At 37.7% G+C, this 14,257-nt stretch overlaps 1 protein-coding gene across 11 annotated transcripts in view; it reads left to right on the forward strand.

The window, feature by feature from the left end:
- The window catches only part of LOC134224978 (solute carrier family 12 member 7), an 848,828-nt gene extending 835,151 nt beyond the window's left edge, over positions 1-13,677 (forward strand). For all 11 annotated transcript variants that reach the window (XM_062704686.1, XM_062704688.1, XM_062704687.1 and 8 more), the window contains one exon: positions 12,990-13,677. In XM_062704686.1, the coding sequence (XP_062560670.1) occupies positions 12,990-13,081 (92 nt within the window). In that variant the 3' untranslated portion in view covers positions 13,082-13,677. The remainder of the gene's footprint in view (positions 1-12,989) is intronic.
- The last annotated feature ends 580 nt before the right edge of the window (positions 13,678-14,257 follow it).

The raw sequence follows: 14,257 nt of genomic DNA on the forward strand, positions 1-14,257 counted from the left end.
TCACTTTCACTGGAACTCCGAAAATGTCTTTTATTGTTGGGAAACTGTGCAATCATTTATTTCTGCTTTTGATTTATTTATGAAAATTTCGTTTTCTACTGAAAAATGTTGATTTTTTCGTTGCAATTTTATTATTCATAATTGCAATTTTTGTTTTATGGCAACCTTTATGTAAATGCTCTTATTCTATGGCCAAAAACACTATTTATGAATATTTCATGGAAAATTCGAAAATCTTAATGGAGAGTTTATACTTACCACAGCATGAATAACTGAATGAAATGCCGAGCAAAGTCTTGCATCATATTACAACATATGTTGGTATCGACGATGATTTCTAAATTAAATAAACGGATTACATATTTCGTAATCAAAATCAGGTTTCAATTTGCTCTCATAGACAGTAGTGATAGTTTGCAATTTGATATCACAGTAAGATTTTTCTGCTGCAGATTTTGTTATTTTAACCGTTAAAACGACTAAAAATATATCAAGCTGAGTAATCAAAATCAGCGGTTCCTCAACATAAAAAAGAGTTATTCATTTGATCTCAAGTTTTCCCCGGGATTGCTTGAACATTTTTAATGTACAAATTCTAGTGGCTCAACATTCATATACACAACTGCATTGGCCACGTCCTTGCGCCAGTTATTTTAAAGATGGTATGAACGTCATCGAGGGTTCTTCTTCTCCTTCATTGGCATTACATCCCCCACTGAGACATTGCCGCCTTGCAGCTTAGTGTTGATTAAGGACTTCCACAGTTATTAATTGCGAGGTTTCTAAGCCTAGTTACCATTTCTGCATTCGTATATCATGAGGCTAACACGATGATACTTTTATGCCCAGGGAAGTCGAGACAATTTCCAATCTGAAAACTGTCTAGACCGGCACCGGGAATCGAACCCAGCCACCCTCAGCATGGTCTTGCTTTGTAGCCGCGCATCTTACCGCACGGCTAAGGAGGGCCCCATCATCGAGGGTGGTACAGACTAAATATTTAGGATTGAACATTCAGCATTAGACAACTGGCAAGACACCTAATAGACCACGATAAGGGCACGCTTCCCTTCACTGAGGCGGCAATCAAATCCATACTTAAGATGAATGATGCCGCAAAGCTCGTAATAAGATGCAAGAAGCTTTGTTTGTATTTATTCCTGATTGATTTAGTTAAAATCGTTTTAGAACATACAGGTTAATCATCTTGTCGCCAAGGAAAGAAACATAAGTGCCACACTATTTGTGTCTTTTAATTTTAGGATGAGTGTAGAGTTGACATCTAATGCGCTCTCAGCCTTCACATGACCGAAAGGCGTTCACATAAGCGGAAATTATAGTTATGGAGTAAATAGTATTATACCTCCCACCTGTTCTACACTATGACGAATTCCTATCCAGCTGAATTCACATCTGCGGAATATAGCTCTTAAGAAACTCCTATGCTATTTGAATATCATCTTCATCGGCCGGCTTTACCAAGCCTAACTTTATGGTTGTCCTATGAAATGTTGAAACATAATCAGGAAAGGCTGAAAGTATCAAAAAGCCATATATCAAGTATCTGAAACTAGGAAAATAAAACAAAAATGGGTTGAACAAGTAAAAAAAATTAAGAATAAAAAACACAAAATAAAAAAATAATAATGAAAAAGTTTAAATCGGGTTGTACGCAAATGTAACGTAGGACGTCTTAGTTGAGGTTTGTCTATCACAGTGAGGGCACCAAAATGATGCCCTTAAGGTTGTGTCCTTTCGCCACTTTTGTGGTCCTTGGTTGCAGACATTCTTCAGAAAAGGTTAGAGAGAAAAGGTTTCTAGGCAGTTGGGGCAATTGGGAGGCAATCAGTGCTTTATGGTTATGTCCAGAACTGTCGGTAACCGTTCGCGAATTGTTCTCGAGGTGATCTCTCGAAGAGGGATCACAGGTCGTGTTCTCTTTTTGTCCGACTCTTTCAGAACCTTTACGTCTGGGGACTCTCGAACGGTCGCTGGCTCTAAAATTACTTACGCCTAGAATACTCTACTTTTCCCCACCTACCTGAACTCGTTCAAACCGCTGTACTGTAAACGAAAAGCAATATCCGAAGTGAACTCGAGAAACTGTAGCAACGGCCAACGCCATGGGAGTGAATTTTCCCAGCCCCGTGAAACGCAATACAAATTAAACACTCAAGCTAACTTCGAATTACTATACAACATTTATTCTACCATTCGGGTTGGACTATTTTTATCGATACGGAATGGAAAATAGAGCTAAATCATGGCCATGAAACAATAAGCTCACATACCTGCGCAGGTTTTTCACGATGCAAACGATGCGTTGGGATTCCGCCGAGAAGATGGCGACGATGTCCTCCTACCAGGTTGTGGCGACCGATTGTTTTCGTCGCAGATGCTGCAGTTTGGCGCGCAGCGACGGGGGTCGAGTTCGAACGATATTGCCGAAACTAAAGATGCGGAGAGAGTGGCGACTGGACGGAAGGCTTCCGATTTCGGAATCGAGAATGGTCCGGAATAACCGGAAATAGCAACTTCATCTATTTTTTTCTATTTTGAGCTTCTTTTCAAAAAATCTCGAACAATTTACCACCTCATTTATTTATCTTAGTGGGTTGTTATAAATACGGTCCAACCACCTAATCGTATCAATCACACTCATCCATATTCTCTTTTCTCAAGCACGTGCTTTCTGTTGTAGCTCACAGTATCGAAGTGTGTTTGTTTACCAGCTGTTGATTGCTATAACGACTCAAATTGATAGCGTATGTCCATTGCGTCTAAGTGTACTAATGAACACTGTATCAATAATTGTAGATATCATTTTAGGTAACAATGTTGGATTCTATTACGATTGGATTACTCTTCGTTTGAAATAGAATCAATAAGCTTTCGAATGCACACTTAAGGTAAGCGAAATAAAGTACAGATTTGGAATAAGCGAAGAAATAGTGACTGAACATGCTTAGTTCCTCCACTATTGGGTATTTTACCCTATTTCATAAATATTCTGTTTATAGCCAAAATGAAAACAAAAAATACAACATTCCTCCAGAGATTTCGACGGGAATCCTCCAAGCATACCGAAGGGAACCTCCAGGGATTCTGAAGGCAATCCACCAGGCACTCCGACAGGAATGTTTCAGGAATTCTAACGGGACTATTCCAGAGATTCCATCGAGAATGTTCCACAGATTTCTACGGGAATGTTCCAGGAATTCCAATGAGAATCTTCTAGAGATCCTCTATCCTCCAGGAATTCCAACGTGAATGTTTCAGGGATTTCGTAGGCAATGTTCCAGGAATGTAGAAGCAAATCATCGAAGGATTTCGAAGCAATCTGTCGAAAGATCCCGAAGCAAATCGTAGAGGTACTCCGAATTAATCCTTCAAGAATTCCGAAAAGAATCCTCTATGCATTCCAAAGGCATTCCTCCAGGGATGTTGAAGCGAATCGTTGAGGGATTCTGGGACAAAACGTCGAGAGACTCCGAATTCAATCTTCAAGGGATTCTGAAGTAAATCGTTGAAGTATTTTGAAACAAATCGTTAAGGAATTCCGAAGCAAATCTCCGAACGATTCCGAAACAAATCTTCATACAACTCCAGAGAAATTTCGAACCTGATTAACTAAAGATTCTGAAGCAAATTCTCCATGTATTATGAAGGGTATCCCCCACAGATTTCCAAGGGTATCCTTCAACGATACCGAAAAAAATCAATGTGACTTCTTCTGTATTCCGATTGGAATACTTCGATGATTCTGAAAGGAATTCTTAAGAGATTTCAATGAAGATTCTTATGAGAATTCCTCTCGGATTCTGATGAGAATCCTTCTCGGCTGCTAGGCAAGCGGAAGTCTGTTGGAAAACTGTCACTCCAGTCCGTGATGGTTGACCACATGTCTTTGACTGCTGGCATAATACCACGATTGCTTTGATAGATATTTTGGTAGCCCTTCGTTGTTGTTCATATCAAATTTACTTTGATGCATTATTGTCGATTAGATATTGCCTTCTCCTAACTAACACCAAGTGCAATTTCAATGCCACACATGAATCTTTCTCAGAAATGAGAAACAAGCTCATTTGTCTTCCACTCATTTTATTATGATAAGGTGAATATGGGAGATTGTAATGTATTGTATTTGTAATTTACTCATCGGACTGTGCTGTCTACATGAAATTTTTATATCTAGTGGTGGTCATACATTAAAAACATTACATACGGCTCAGCAAACGACAGCGAAATCTGGATGTTGAAATGTGGAAATCAAATAGGGATGTAGTATTCGGCAATAAAAACACACTGAACAACATTCCTCCGTTTGGCTAGACTATCTAACTCGAGTAGACGACAGCGATCAGCGTAGGCAGGCAAATTCAACGGGTCATTCCATGGAAGGTGGCGCAAAGCATATCTGACGAATCTTCTTTGGACAGATTCGAACCGCTCACTCCATACAGCCTGGTATGGATTCCAAACAGCAGATGCAAACTCTAGTATTGAGCATACCAGAGAGCAGTACAACAAGAGAGTAGTTAAACTGGATGAAGTTAGCCGTTCGTCGTAAACTTATGACACAGCACTTAGGAATGCTCAGAACCATCATATTCCGAATACACAAGTCATGGAAGATTTTAAGAAGGTTCTGTAGTTCATAGCAGTCAGTTAGACCTCGAACAACTACAAACATTTTTAGATCATCGGCAAACAACAGCAGCATACCTCCACGTCGTAAAATAAGGGTTACATCGTTGACGAAAAGCGAGAATAGCAATGGTCCAAGGGTGTTACCTTATGGAACTCCAGAAAGATTCGATAAATAGTCGGATGAATTATATCCAATATTGACCGAAATTTGGCGTCCAACCAGATAAGATCAGAGCCAGGTACAAAATGCGTACAAAATTTGCCTGTATGGATGGTTACGAATAAAATAGCAATGCTCTGGAATGATTTTGTGGTATCGGCCCCTTTCGGGAGCATTTGCGGGTCGCAGAAGACTTGTACAATTGATTGCACAGGCCATTCGGTTATGAACAAATTGCGAAGCTCTGAGATGTTTTTTTGGAAATTAGCCACTTTTACGTATGGTCCGGATCTTTCGGATGACCGTTTCGTGAGCTTTTTGGTTTCGAAAAAATCGCGAAGCGCTGAGATGAATTTTTGGAACTTGCCATTTTTACGGATTTTCCGTAATATCTGGGTGACCGTTTGTAGGTCACTGAAGACTTCAGTATTGATTGCACCCACAATTTTCCAGAATGAATGGTTACCAAAAAATCGCGAAGCTCTGGGATGAACTTTTGGAATTGGCCATTTTACGGATGTTCCGGATCTTCCAGAGGGCTCTCCGATGACCGCTAGAGGGATAAATTTCCCCAGAAATGGCATATACAAGATAGCAAATACAGTTGGGATCATCAGAGCACATATTTGCAAGCAATTTTATGTTTCATAACACGAAACTCGAAAATTTGGTGCCAAATTGAGAAGCTCAAACAGTTCCTCTTTAGTGCAGGTTCCCCGGAGACTAGAGAGGTCAATTTAGTTTGGTGCCTAAAGATCGAAAATCGGTTGTAATTTGAGTTTTTGTGATCGTGATGAAATCTTGGGTCCAAATGGACCCCAATGCACAATGTGTAACTTTTTTCTTATGCATTAGGAAGGTTAAAATTTATTATTTTCAATCACTAACCACAACAAAACCAAAGTCGGAATATTGTGAAATCTGCTGACGCCAACGACAGTCACTCGATGAACTTCCGCTGAATTGCTACAGACGCGTCGTTAATGGAATTTCTGGAGTCGCTATGAGTTACAATACAAAGTGTGCAGAAAATCCTCCCAATTTAACTTTCTATTCTTTTGCAGTTTTGCGAGAAAATGTCACTAGATAGTCAAAGTCAAAAACAGGAAATTAAACCTTCTTCTGTGTAAAATGGGGATCCTGAAAAAGGACCGATTTTTTAAAATAATGCTTATTTGAAACCACTAAAAGCATACGAGGAAATGTCACTTGAGTGCTTCCTCCAAAATAACCATCTGATGATTTTTCACAAAATAACAAAAAGGTGCTTCATTGCATTCAATCTGATTGTGATTCTTCAAAAATGTTTCTCGATCTCTCCCTTTTTCTCCAGACTAATTTTTAATCATGAGTCTTACCAATCACTAACTCATTAGCAGGCAAATCTTAGTATAGAACTTGCGAAGAAAAAATCCACTGCTGTGCTTTCGCTAGCCGATCACACGATGATTACCCTCTAAACTGCAGCAGACGTTGAGGTTGAACTCTAAGCAGCAACCATCGGAAGCCACGCACGGGATTGGTTCCCAAATAACACGCGTTGAGGTTGAACTCTAAGCAGCAACCATCGGAAGCCACGCACGGGATTGGTTCCCAAATAACACGCGCAACATCTTTCAAATATTTAGCTGCTTGTTCCTAATAAACTGCATTCAAGACTCTGACAATACACCAAGCTTCATAAGAAGCAATTTTCAGTTTCATAAACACACAATTTTTCATTTCCGTTCCACTGATATCGCAATCTGCCTAGCAGTTGACTTTATTAGGGGTTCAATATGTTGCATATCAAAAACGAAATACATAAGCTGGACATATGTATAATAATTTTTCAGTTCATTACTGTTGTCACAATGTTGCAAAGTACTTTTTATTTTTAACAGTCCCGTGTAGGGTAACGGCTGTATTTTGGACCGGGCTCTTATTTTGGACCACCTAGCTGAATTTTGTATTTATATCACACAAAACTAAATAAAACGTGCAATATTTAAATTTTATTGCACAAAGAAACTATCCATAAGGTATTTCCTACATTTGTTTCTTATAAAATATTGCAATTATTAAGAATATTTTCACGTATTTACCCATGCCGGCTGGATTAGACCAAAAATAAGACGACATTGTAAAATTTAAGTCAACTTTCAAAAGCTGTAAGTTTATTTGTACATAGATTTAAACCACGTGAATGATGTTGTTGACTCATTAAAACCTAATTGAAGCAGTTTCATATCTCGAACGAAACATTGTAAGTTTAAAATAGTAATCTGAGGCATGTCCAAAATAGGTTCATTTTTTATTGAACCGAACATATTTTCGACATATCTTCTTTTTAAGTTCTAGATCTCTTAAACTCTTATTTTAAACCATTTGTTTCTCTAGTATCAAACCATTCATAAATTACTGTTCATACCGCATTTATAAATTACCGTTCATTGATGTAAGCCCTAGAAAATGTCTATTAACCCAACATGTAACTGCTTTTATTATTTCCGTACGAAAATACTGCCTATGATCGCCTATCAGTCCCACCTTTGCTGTAATTCCTATCCATATTTGTCCCATAATATGCGATTGTGAGCAGAATAGTTGAGAAATCTCTTCGACAAGAACCAATCTTTGCTATAGCTCTCCGTCCGTGCTGTTTGCCAATGCAACAGAGTTCCGCGTTCTACGATTATGTTTCGTTTTGAAAAAGAATATGCAATGAGCAAGGAAGAACCAGGCAACCCACTACTATCAATGGCGCAAATGGAACAGATCTAACAAACTACATAAAAAATATGCAGGGTATGTATGCAGGTGTATACATCACGGCAATGGGCCACAAGTTTGTTTTGCTTTGATGATGCTGTACCGAGTGGTACTGACATTGAAATTAGTTTCAATACCCTAAGCTTGTAGATATTGTTCTAAGCTTTGAATGCCTATAAAATGTATTGCTTCACAAGGACTTTCAGGATGAAAACGCCGAAAATGCTGGAGATCGCTAATTTAATCCAATAGTAACATAACTTTGCAAGCAATACAAAATTGTTCGAGTGGTCCAAAATATGTTCAACAGGTGGTCCAAAATAAAAACAGGTGGTCCAAAATTAAATCTTACATATCTTCAGAATTTATGGTAGTTTGGTGCTTTCAGTGGGATTTACAACATTTTTACCTACAAATCCTACTTAGCATTCACCACTTTTTAGTTGCATAGGGCATTGATCAAGTATTATTACAAAATCTAACTTTTATTCGACAAAATTGTTCGGCCATCTCCTAAAGTGGTCCAAAATACCTCCCTTACCCTATGTCCCCTCAAAAGGTTTCAAATGTAGAAGGTTGAGAATCCCATGGTTCGATTCCCAGTTAGTTTTGTGTTTTTATTTTCGTTGTAGCCACAATATATTGCGAGTAGATAGGACTGAATGGATCCGGGATCCGACGGTCGACTATCGGAGAGTATTCCGCAAACGTCTTATCGCTTGATGCACGAGAAAAATGTTGGTTAATTTTTGGGGTGTATATGTTGCTTATACAAATCAAAGAAAATATGTAACGTGTGTTATACCGTTTTGACTCAAATCCCGAACATGACTCATATTCCGAACACTCGCATTCCATGGCTATTTCAACTGTATTTGCGTGGTTCTTTCCATATGATATTGATTTTGTTTGATAACTTGGTCCTTGCGTAAAACAAAGAATCAGGAACTAGAACTAACCCGACCAGTAGATTGTAACAGATTTATATCAGACCTTGTTATTCTGTTACAGCAGTTTTTAATAACAGCGGTTGTTATAAAACATGTACCATTAGTAGTTAAAATAACAGAAATTGTAACAAAATCTTTTCTAGTTTTAACAAAGTTATTACTAAATATGTTATTAATTGAACAAAAATATAACTCGTTGTGTTACATAAAAAGTGGTGAAAATAGCTTGTACTATAGCAAATTATGTTCCTGAAAAGATTATGATTATCCATAATGTAGGCAATTAAGTTTGTCCAGCTGGTTCAACTTTGGTTGTAGATTCAAGTTATACTGTAGGTGGTACCTCACTTTTTTTTTCCAATTCCTATCTACCAAAAATGTAGGCAATTTTTTTTCGGTAGAAATAAACATAACACATTATGTTATAATCATGTTATGACTATCATAAAATTTTATTTCCTCCATCTTTGGCAGAGAATTTATAACAAAATTATTACAAGTTTTGTTATTTGTAACACATATTGATATAATTGTGATAAAATTTTGTTATGACTAACTAGTCGGGAAAGTCTTGTGTCTGGGTAGGTACTTAACTGTCGAAACACAATGATTTGATTACTATTACTAATACTATTCCTATCCTATTACTATTTATTGTCTTGTACACGCCAGCAAAAGATGTTTCGCCAGTGACGGCTGTGACAATCGTCCTCAATAGTTATTACCAATATTCTTTATATGACGCCAGACGTAATTTTATTTTTTTTCGTGCTGGATAGTACGACATGAAAATGCCACATAAAAAATGAATGACAACAAAGAATCGAACTCTATTCGGTTGGAGCGAATTGTGGAGTCCAAAGTACCTACGTACGATTTCCTGCAGCAATGCAATGCGTCTCCGAATGTCTGTACTGGTATCGTTTTCAGCGGTCACCAGTGAGCCCAAATACACGAATTCTTGAACCCCCACGATTTCGTCACCCCCGGATACAAACTCGTGGTGGGTGGCTTACGATGCCCTCTCTTAAGCATCTTCCCATTATGGCCTTCGATTTCGACGAGTTAATTACTAGTCCGATCCGCTTAGCTGCCAATTTTAGTAGCATGACAAGTTCTTTCGTGTGAGTTGCGGGATGTGGTGGGGTTTCACAGTGGGCTCTGTTAAAGCAATTAATCATCAAAGCCTCATGCGCGAGTTAACTCGCTGCAGGGCGAGCTTGATTTTTTCGAACAGCATCGGATCATTTATCTCATACGTCGAAAAATGATTCCGCTCCCAGAGGTGTCAAATCCCATTCGAGACGTGTTCTATGTTTATATATGGATTTATTATTTATTGTTCCAGGCAAAAAAATAAATCTATGCATTCGGCAAAAAAGAACACGTGAAAATTCTACAATGATAGACTTTCTGAGCTATGAGGCTGGTTCGATTTGACTCGCACTTGATTCAAATCGAGCTTAAATGGCGCTGTGAATATTGTGATCAACATGTTTTGCTCAAGCCTGTCAAAAGTCCTTGTTTTTCATCACAGTAGCCAAATTTTCGTACTTGAGAACAAACCAAAACAATAAATTTGACATTCAAAGTGCATATCACACTCTTCAATGTAAAATCTTGGCTACTATGGTGGAGTTATATTGATCACAATACCTGTATGGTGTAACTTCTACTCCCTAAAGCCTACCCGACCAGTTAGTCATAACAAAATTTTATCACAATTATATCAATATGTGTTATAAATAACAAAACTTGCAATCATTTTGTTATAAATTCTCTGTCCAAGATGGAGGAAAGAGAATTTCAAGCTCATCATAACATGATTATAACATAATGTGTTATGTTTATTTTCGAAAAAAAAAATGCCTACATTTTTGGTAGATAGGAATTGAAAAAAAACGAAGGTACCACCTTCAGTATAACTTGAACCTACATGAACCAGCTGGACAAAGTTAATTGCCTACATTATGGATAATCGTCATCTTTTCAAGAACACAATTTGTTACAGTATAGGCGATTTTCACCTCTATTTATGTAACACAACGAGTTATATTTTTGTTTAATGAATAACACATTTAGTAATATTTTTGTTAAAATTAGAAGAGATTTTGTTACAATTTGTGTTATTTTAACTACTAATGGTACATGTTTTATTACAACCGCTGTTATAAAAAAATGATGTAACAGAATAACAAGCTCTGATATAAATCTGTTACCATCTACTGGTCGGGTAAGCGATTTCTCGCTTAACTTTTCAAAAGGTCCTAAGTAACATTTTTTTCATGATTTAATCTGAATAATGCAATCAACATATTTCATGTTAATCTGTCGATTGCAATACTCAAATTAAATCATGAAAAAAATGTTACTTAGGACCTTTTGAAAAGTTAAGCGAGATTTCATCACCGCGACGGCAACAGTAAGTCGCTGCATGCAATGTTCCATTAAGGTTCCCCCCAAACACACGCGATGCAACAGTCGCGACGCGATTCTATTTACGCTTCCATACCAACGGCGACAGATTCGCTCGGTGAACGTTCACAAAAGTTGTCTTAGTCATAGGACGCTAGGACAATATGCGTTATGGTACTTGAAATACCATGCGCCTCCATATTAATTATTTTCAGTGTTTCAACTTTTCGTTTCAATGAGACCAAAGCAAGCGTTTTTCGGGCCAAGGGAGAATCTTTTTTCGTTGTTTATGTTGGTGATCATCTTTCACCCATCAATCTTTTCTCTAGAATTAGCCTTGGAAGATAAACGAAAATCTTGCCTATAAGATGAAAATCCTTTTTCGATTCATCACTTTTATCTCTCACTCACTTTTCGCGAGAATTATCGCAGAACAATTACAAAATTGTATGGCCGCGCCGGGATTCGAACCCAGAATAGTAACAATAATAGTCTTCGGGATGCGCTTACTCTAGCCGCACCACCACGCTATCTGTATGAAAGCATTAAGTTATTTGTTCCACATAAGCTACTACAATTCGCATTGATGATGCCACGAAAAGACTCGAATATGAAAGAAAAAGAGGAACCCAACGATTGGCGGCAATCGAAGTGAGCGAAAAATGGTTATCACTCTCCAGGCTGTTTTTCTTTCCCGAAAAGCGATTTCTTCCCGAAAATTTACGTGAGGGAGCATCCTGTGCTCCTGACATTGAGTGAGCATTAGGAACCCTGATTATTTTCTTTCAACACTTGCCTTGGCTTTATGAAGATTTAAGGCTCCCCCAGATATAAACGATTTCATCGCCGCGATTCTATCGTTGGGTCGCTGCAGGCAATGTTCGATATCAACGACGACATAATCGCAGTCGCCAAGCGATAGAATCGAGTCGCCATTGTCGTGTCGCATGTGTTTGAGGGAACCTTTAAGGCATAAATGGATCATTTGTCTGCAGAATCGCAGTCACCAAGCGAAAGAATCGCGTCGCGTGCGTTCGAGGGAGCTTTAAAGTTTTCCTCAAACACACACGACGCGACAATAGGTACTCGATTCTACTGCCGCTATCCAGGGTTGGTTATTTCTCACACTTCGTCTTGAAATGTGTAGAGATTTTACAAGTAAAGAGAAGTAATTGATTCAATTGAAGCCAAGAGAAACATGATCGATAGAGAATGAGAATATTTTCGGTCGCGTGTGGAAGTAATTAATATGGAGGCGCATGGTACTTCAAGTACCTTAACGCATATTATCCCAACGTCCTACGAATAAGACAACTTTTGTGAACGTTCAGCGAGCTTCAACTACACTCCAGGCGTTTATGAGTTAATGAAGAATAAATGAAGTATACATCCATAAGAAATTACTTTCATTTACTATTTGTGTTAGTAGAGTTATTGAAAGTAGTATTCTTAGAAATGATATTTTTTTTTAGTTTATTGTGTGGTTTTTCAATATTTGCTGTTCTTTCGTGTTCATCGTCAACTTCATCAAGAATAAGTATACCCGGAACTTCTGCATAAATCCTGCACAATCCTGCTGTTTCGTAGTTTTGGTGTTTATGTCTTATGATTTTAAGGGAAAACATCGTCTTGCAGTATTTTCAAATCTGCTTTCAAATCCAGTATGCGGTTTGTCTTTTTTGGAAGCATTGTTTGGTACTGTTAATTTATCGATTTTGAACTGTTTTCACCCATTTGCTGACACTCAATATGTTGCATACCATGCGCACAAAGTATCTAATCGAACTGTAGGTATAGATAATTTGGACCGAGATTTAAGAAACTCTGGTTGACAGATTTTTGTATCATTTTGTGGGCAATGTTTAGGGCAATTAAATTGATCTAATAATTTTCCAAATTCATAAACATAATAACATAATAAAGGTTCTAATCTCAATATTATTACACTACTAGATACCGTACTGATGTTGGTTGAAATATATTTCTTTTTATTTAGGGCTTTTTTCCTTCCGACAATGTCCTACTTTTCCTTAACTCAATATCCTACTTTGAAAACGCAGACATGGAATTCCTAGAGGTCCTCACCGAAGGTCTGGAACGAGTGCTGATGGTGCGAGGAGGTGGACGAGAGGTCATCACCATCTACTCTTAAGAAGAACTCTGCAGCGAACCACCACCACCATCCCTCCTTTGTCCTCCGCCTGGCCGGTGTCGATTGGCGGAGGATAGAAATTCTCCCGCGGCTGCTAGATCCGAGGGTCTTAAATACGCTTCAAACATCGTCGTCGCCGTCGTCGTTATCGTCGTCGTCGTTCGCCGAAATACACACACACACATACTACACGTACTACACAAATTCGAGAAAAAAAATATACATACATTAACATAACGAACAAAGAACACAAGATCGCGAAATCACACATACAATAACATTTTTCTACACTCGAAAACAAAAAAAAAATAAGAAAGCAAAAGTTGAGAAACCAAAAAGTTAGAAATTATAGTCAAACTGTGAATTCTACTAGTTTTAGGGTACAGCATCGGGGATATAAAAGAGAATAAAGTAAACATTAGTTAATAGGAAGTATTATACTTCCGCAAGTGAACGTACGTATCGCGTTAGGGTTTAGCAAATAAACAAACAAATCCAGTAGATTACAAATGATGAAGATGATAAGTGAAAGCGAATTAGGAAAGTGATGTACTTTCGTTCAGAACGGAAGTAACACGAATCAAACTGTCTATTTGTATGCGAAAAAAAATCTTAATTCGTTTAAGTGATCGAACGTGGAGAAATTAGAAACTGACATAATGTGTTCTGCTTTTTTATTTAAAAAATAATTTAGTCCAATGGTGAGAAGAAATGTAGAATATTTTTAAATGTGCAGAATCGACAAATACGGAACACATACTCACAACACAAATCGTTGCTTTTTTACACTAAATGAAAACATATTGGGCTTCGTGTGAAACAATTCTGAAAAAATAATACGAAAACGAAAACTGTATGCAACCGAGTAAAGAATCAACAACAACAATAACTGCAACAGTAACGACTTCAGCAAAATGCAATCAAACAAACAAACAAAAAGTCAAATGAATCAATTCTAACTGAGGATGTCTAAGGACAGAAACAGCACAGTGTCATAAAACAACAAGAAATCGTATTTATAATCCAGTCTTTCACCACTACCCAAAATATTTTTTTTTAATCAGGCTTTTTCTTTGAAATGGGAAAACAGTAGAGTCGATTAGCGAAGCAAATTCGTTCGTATTTGTGCCATCTTTTCTACAGAACTCATCAAACAATAGGACACTGCAATACTGT

The sequence above is a fragment of the Armigeres subalbatus genome, chromosome 3, assembly GCF_024139115.2.
Source record: "Armigeres subalbatus isolate Guangzhou_Male chromosome 3, GZ_Asu_2, whole genome shotgun sequence".
NCBI classification, from domain to species: Eukaryota; Metazoa; Arthropoda; class Insecta; order Diptera; family Culicidae; genus Armigeres; species Armigeres subalbatus.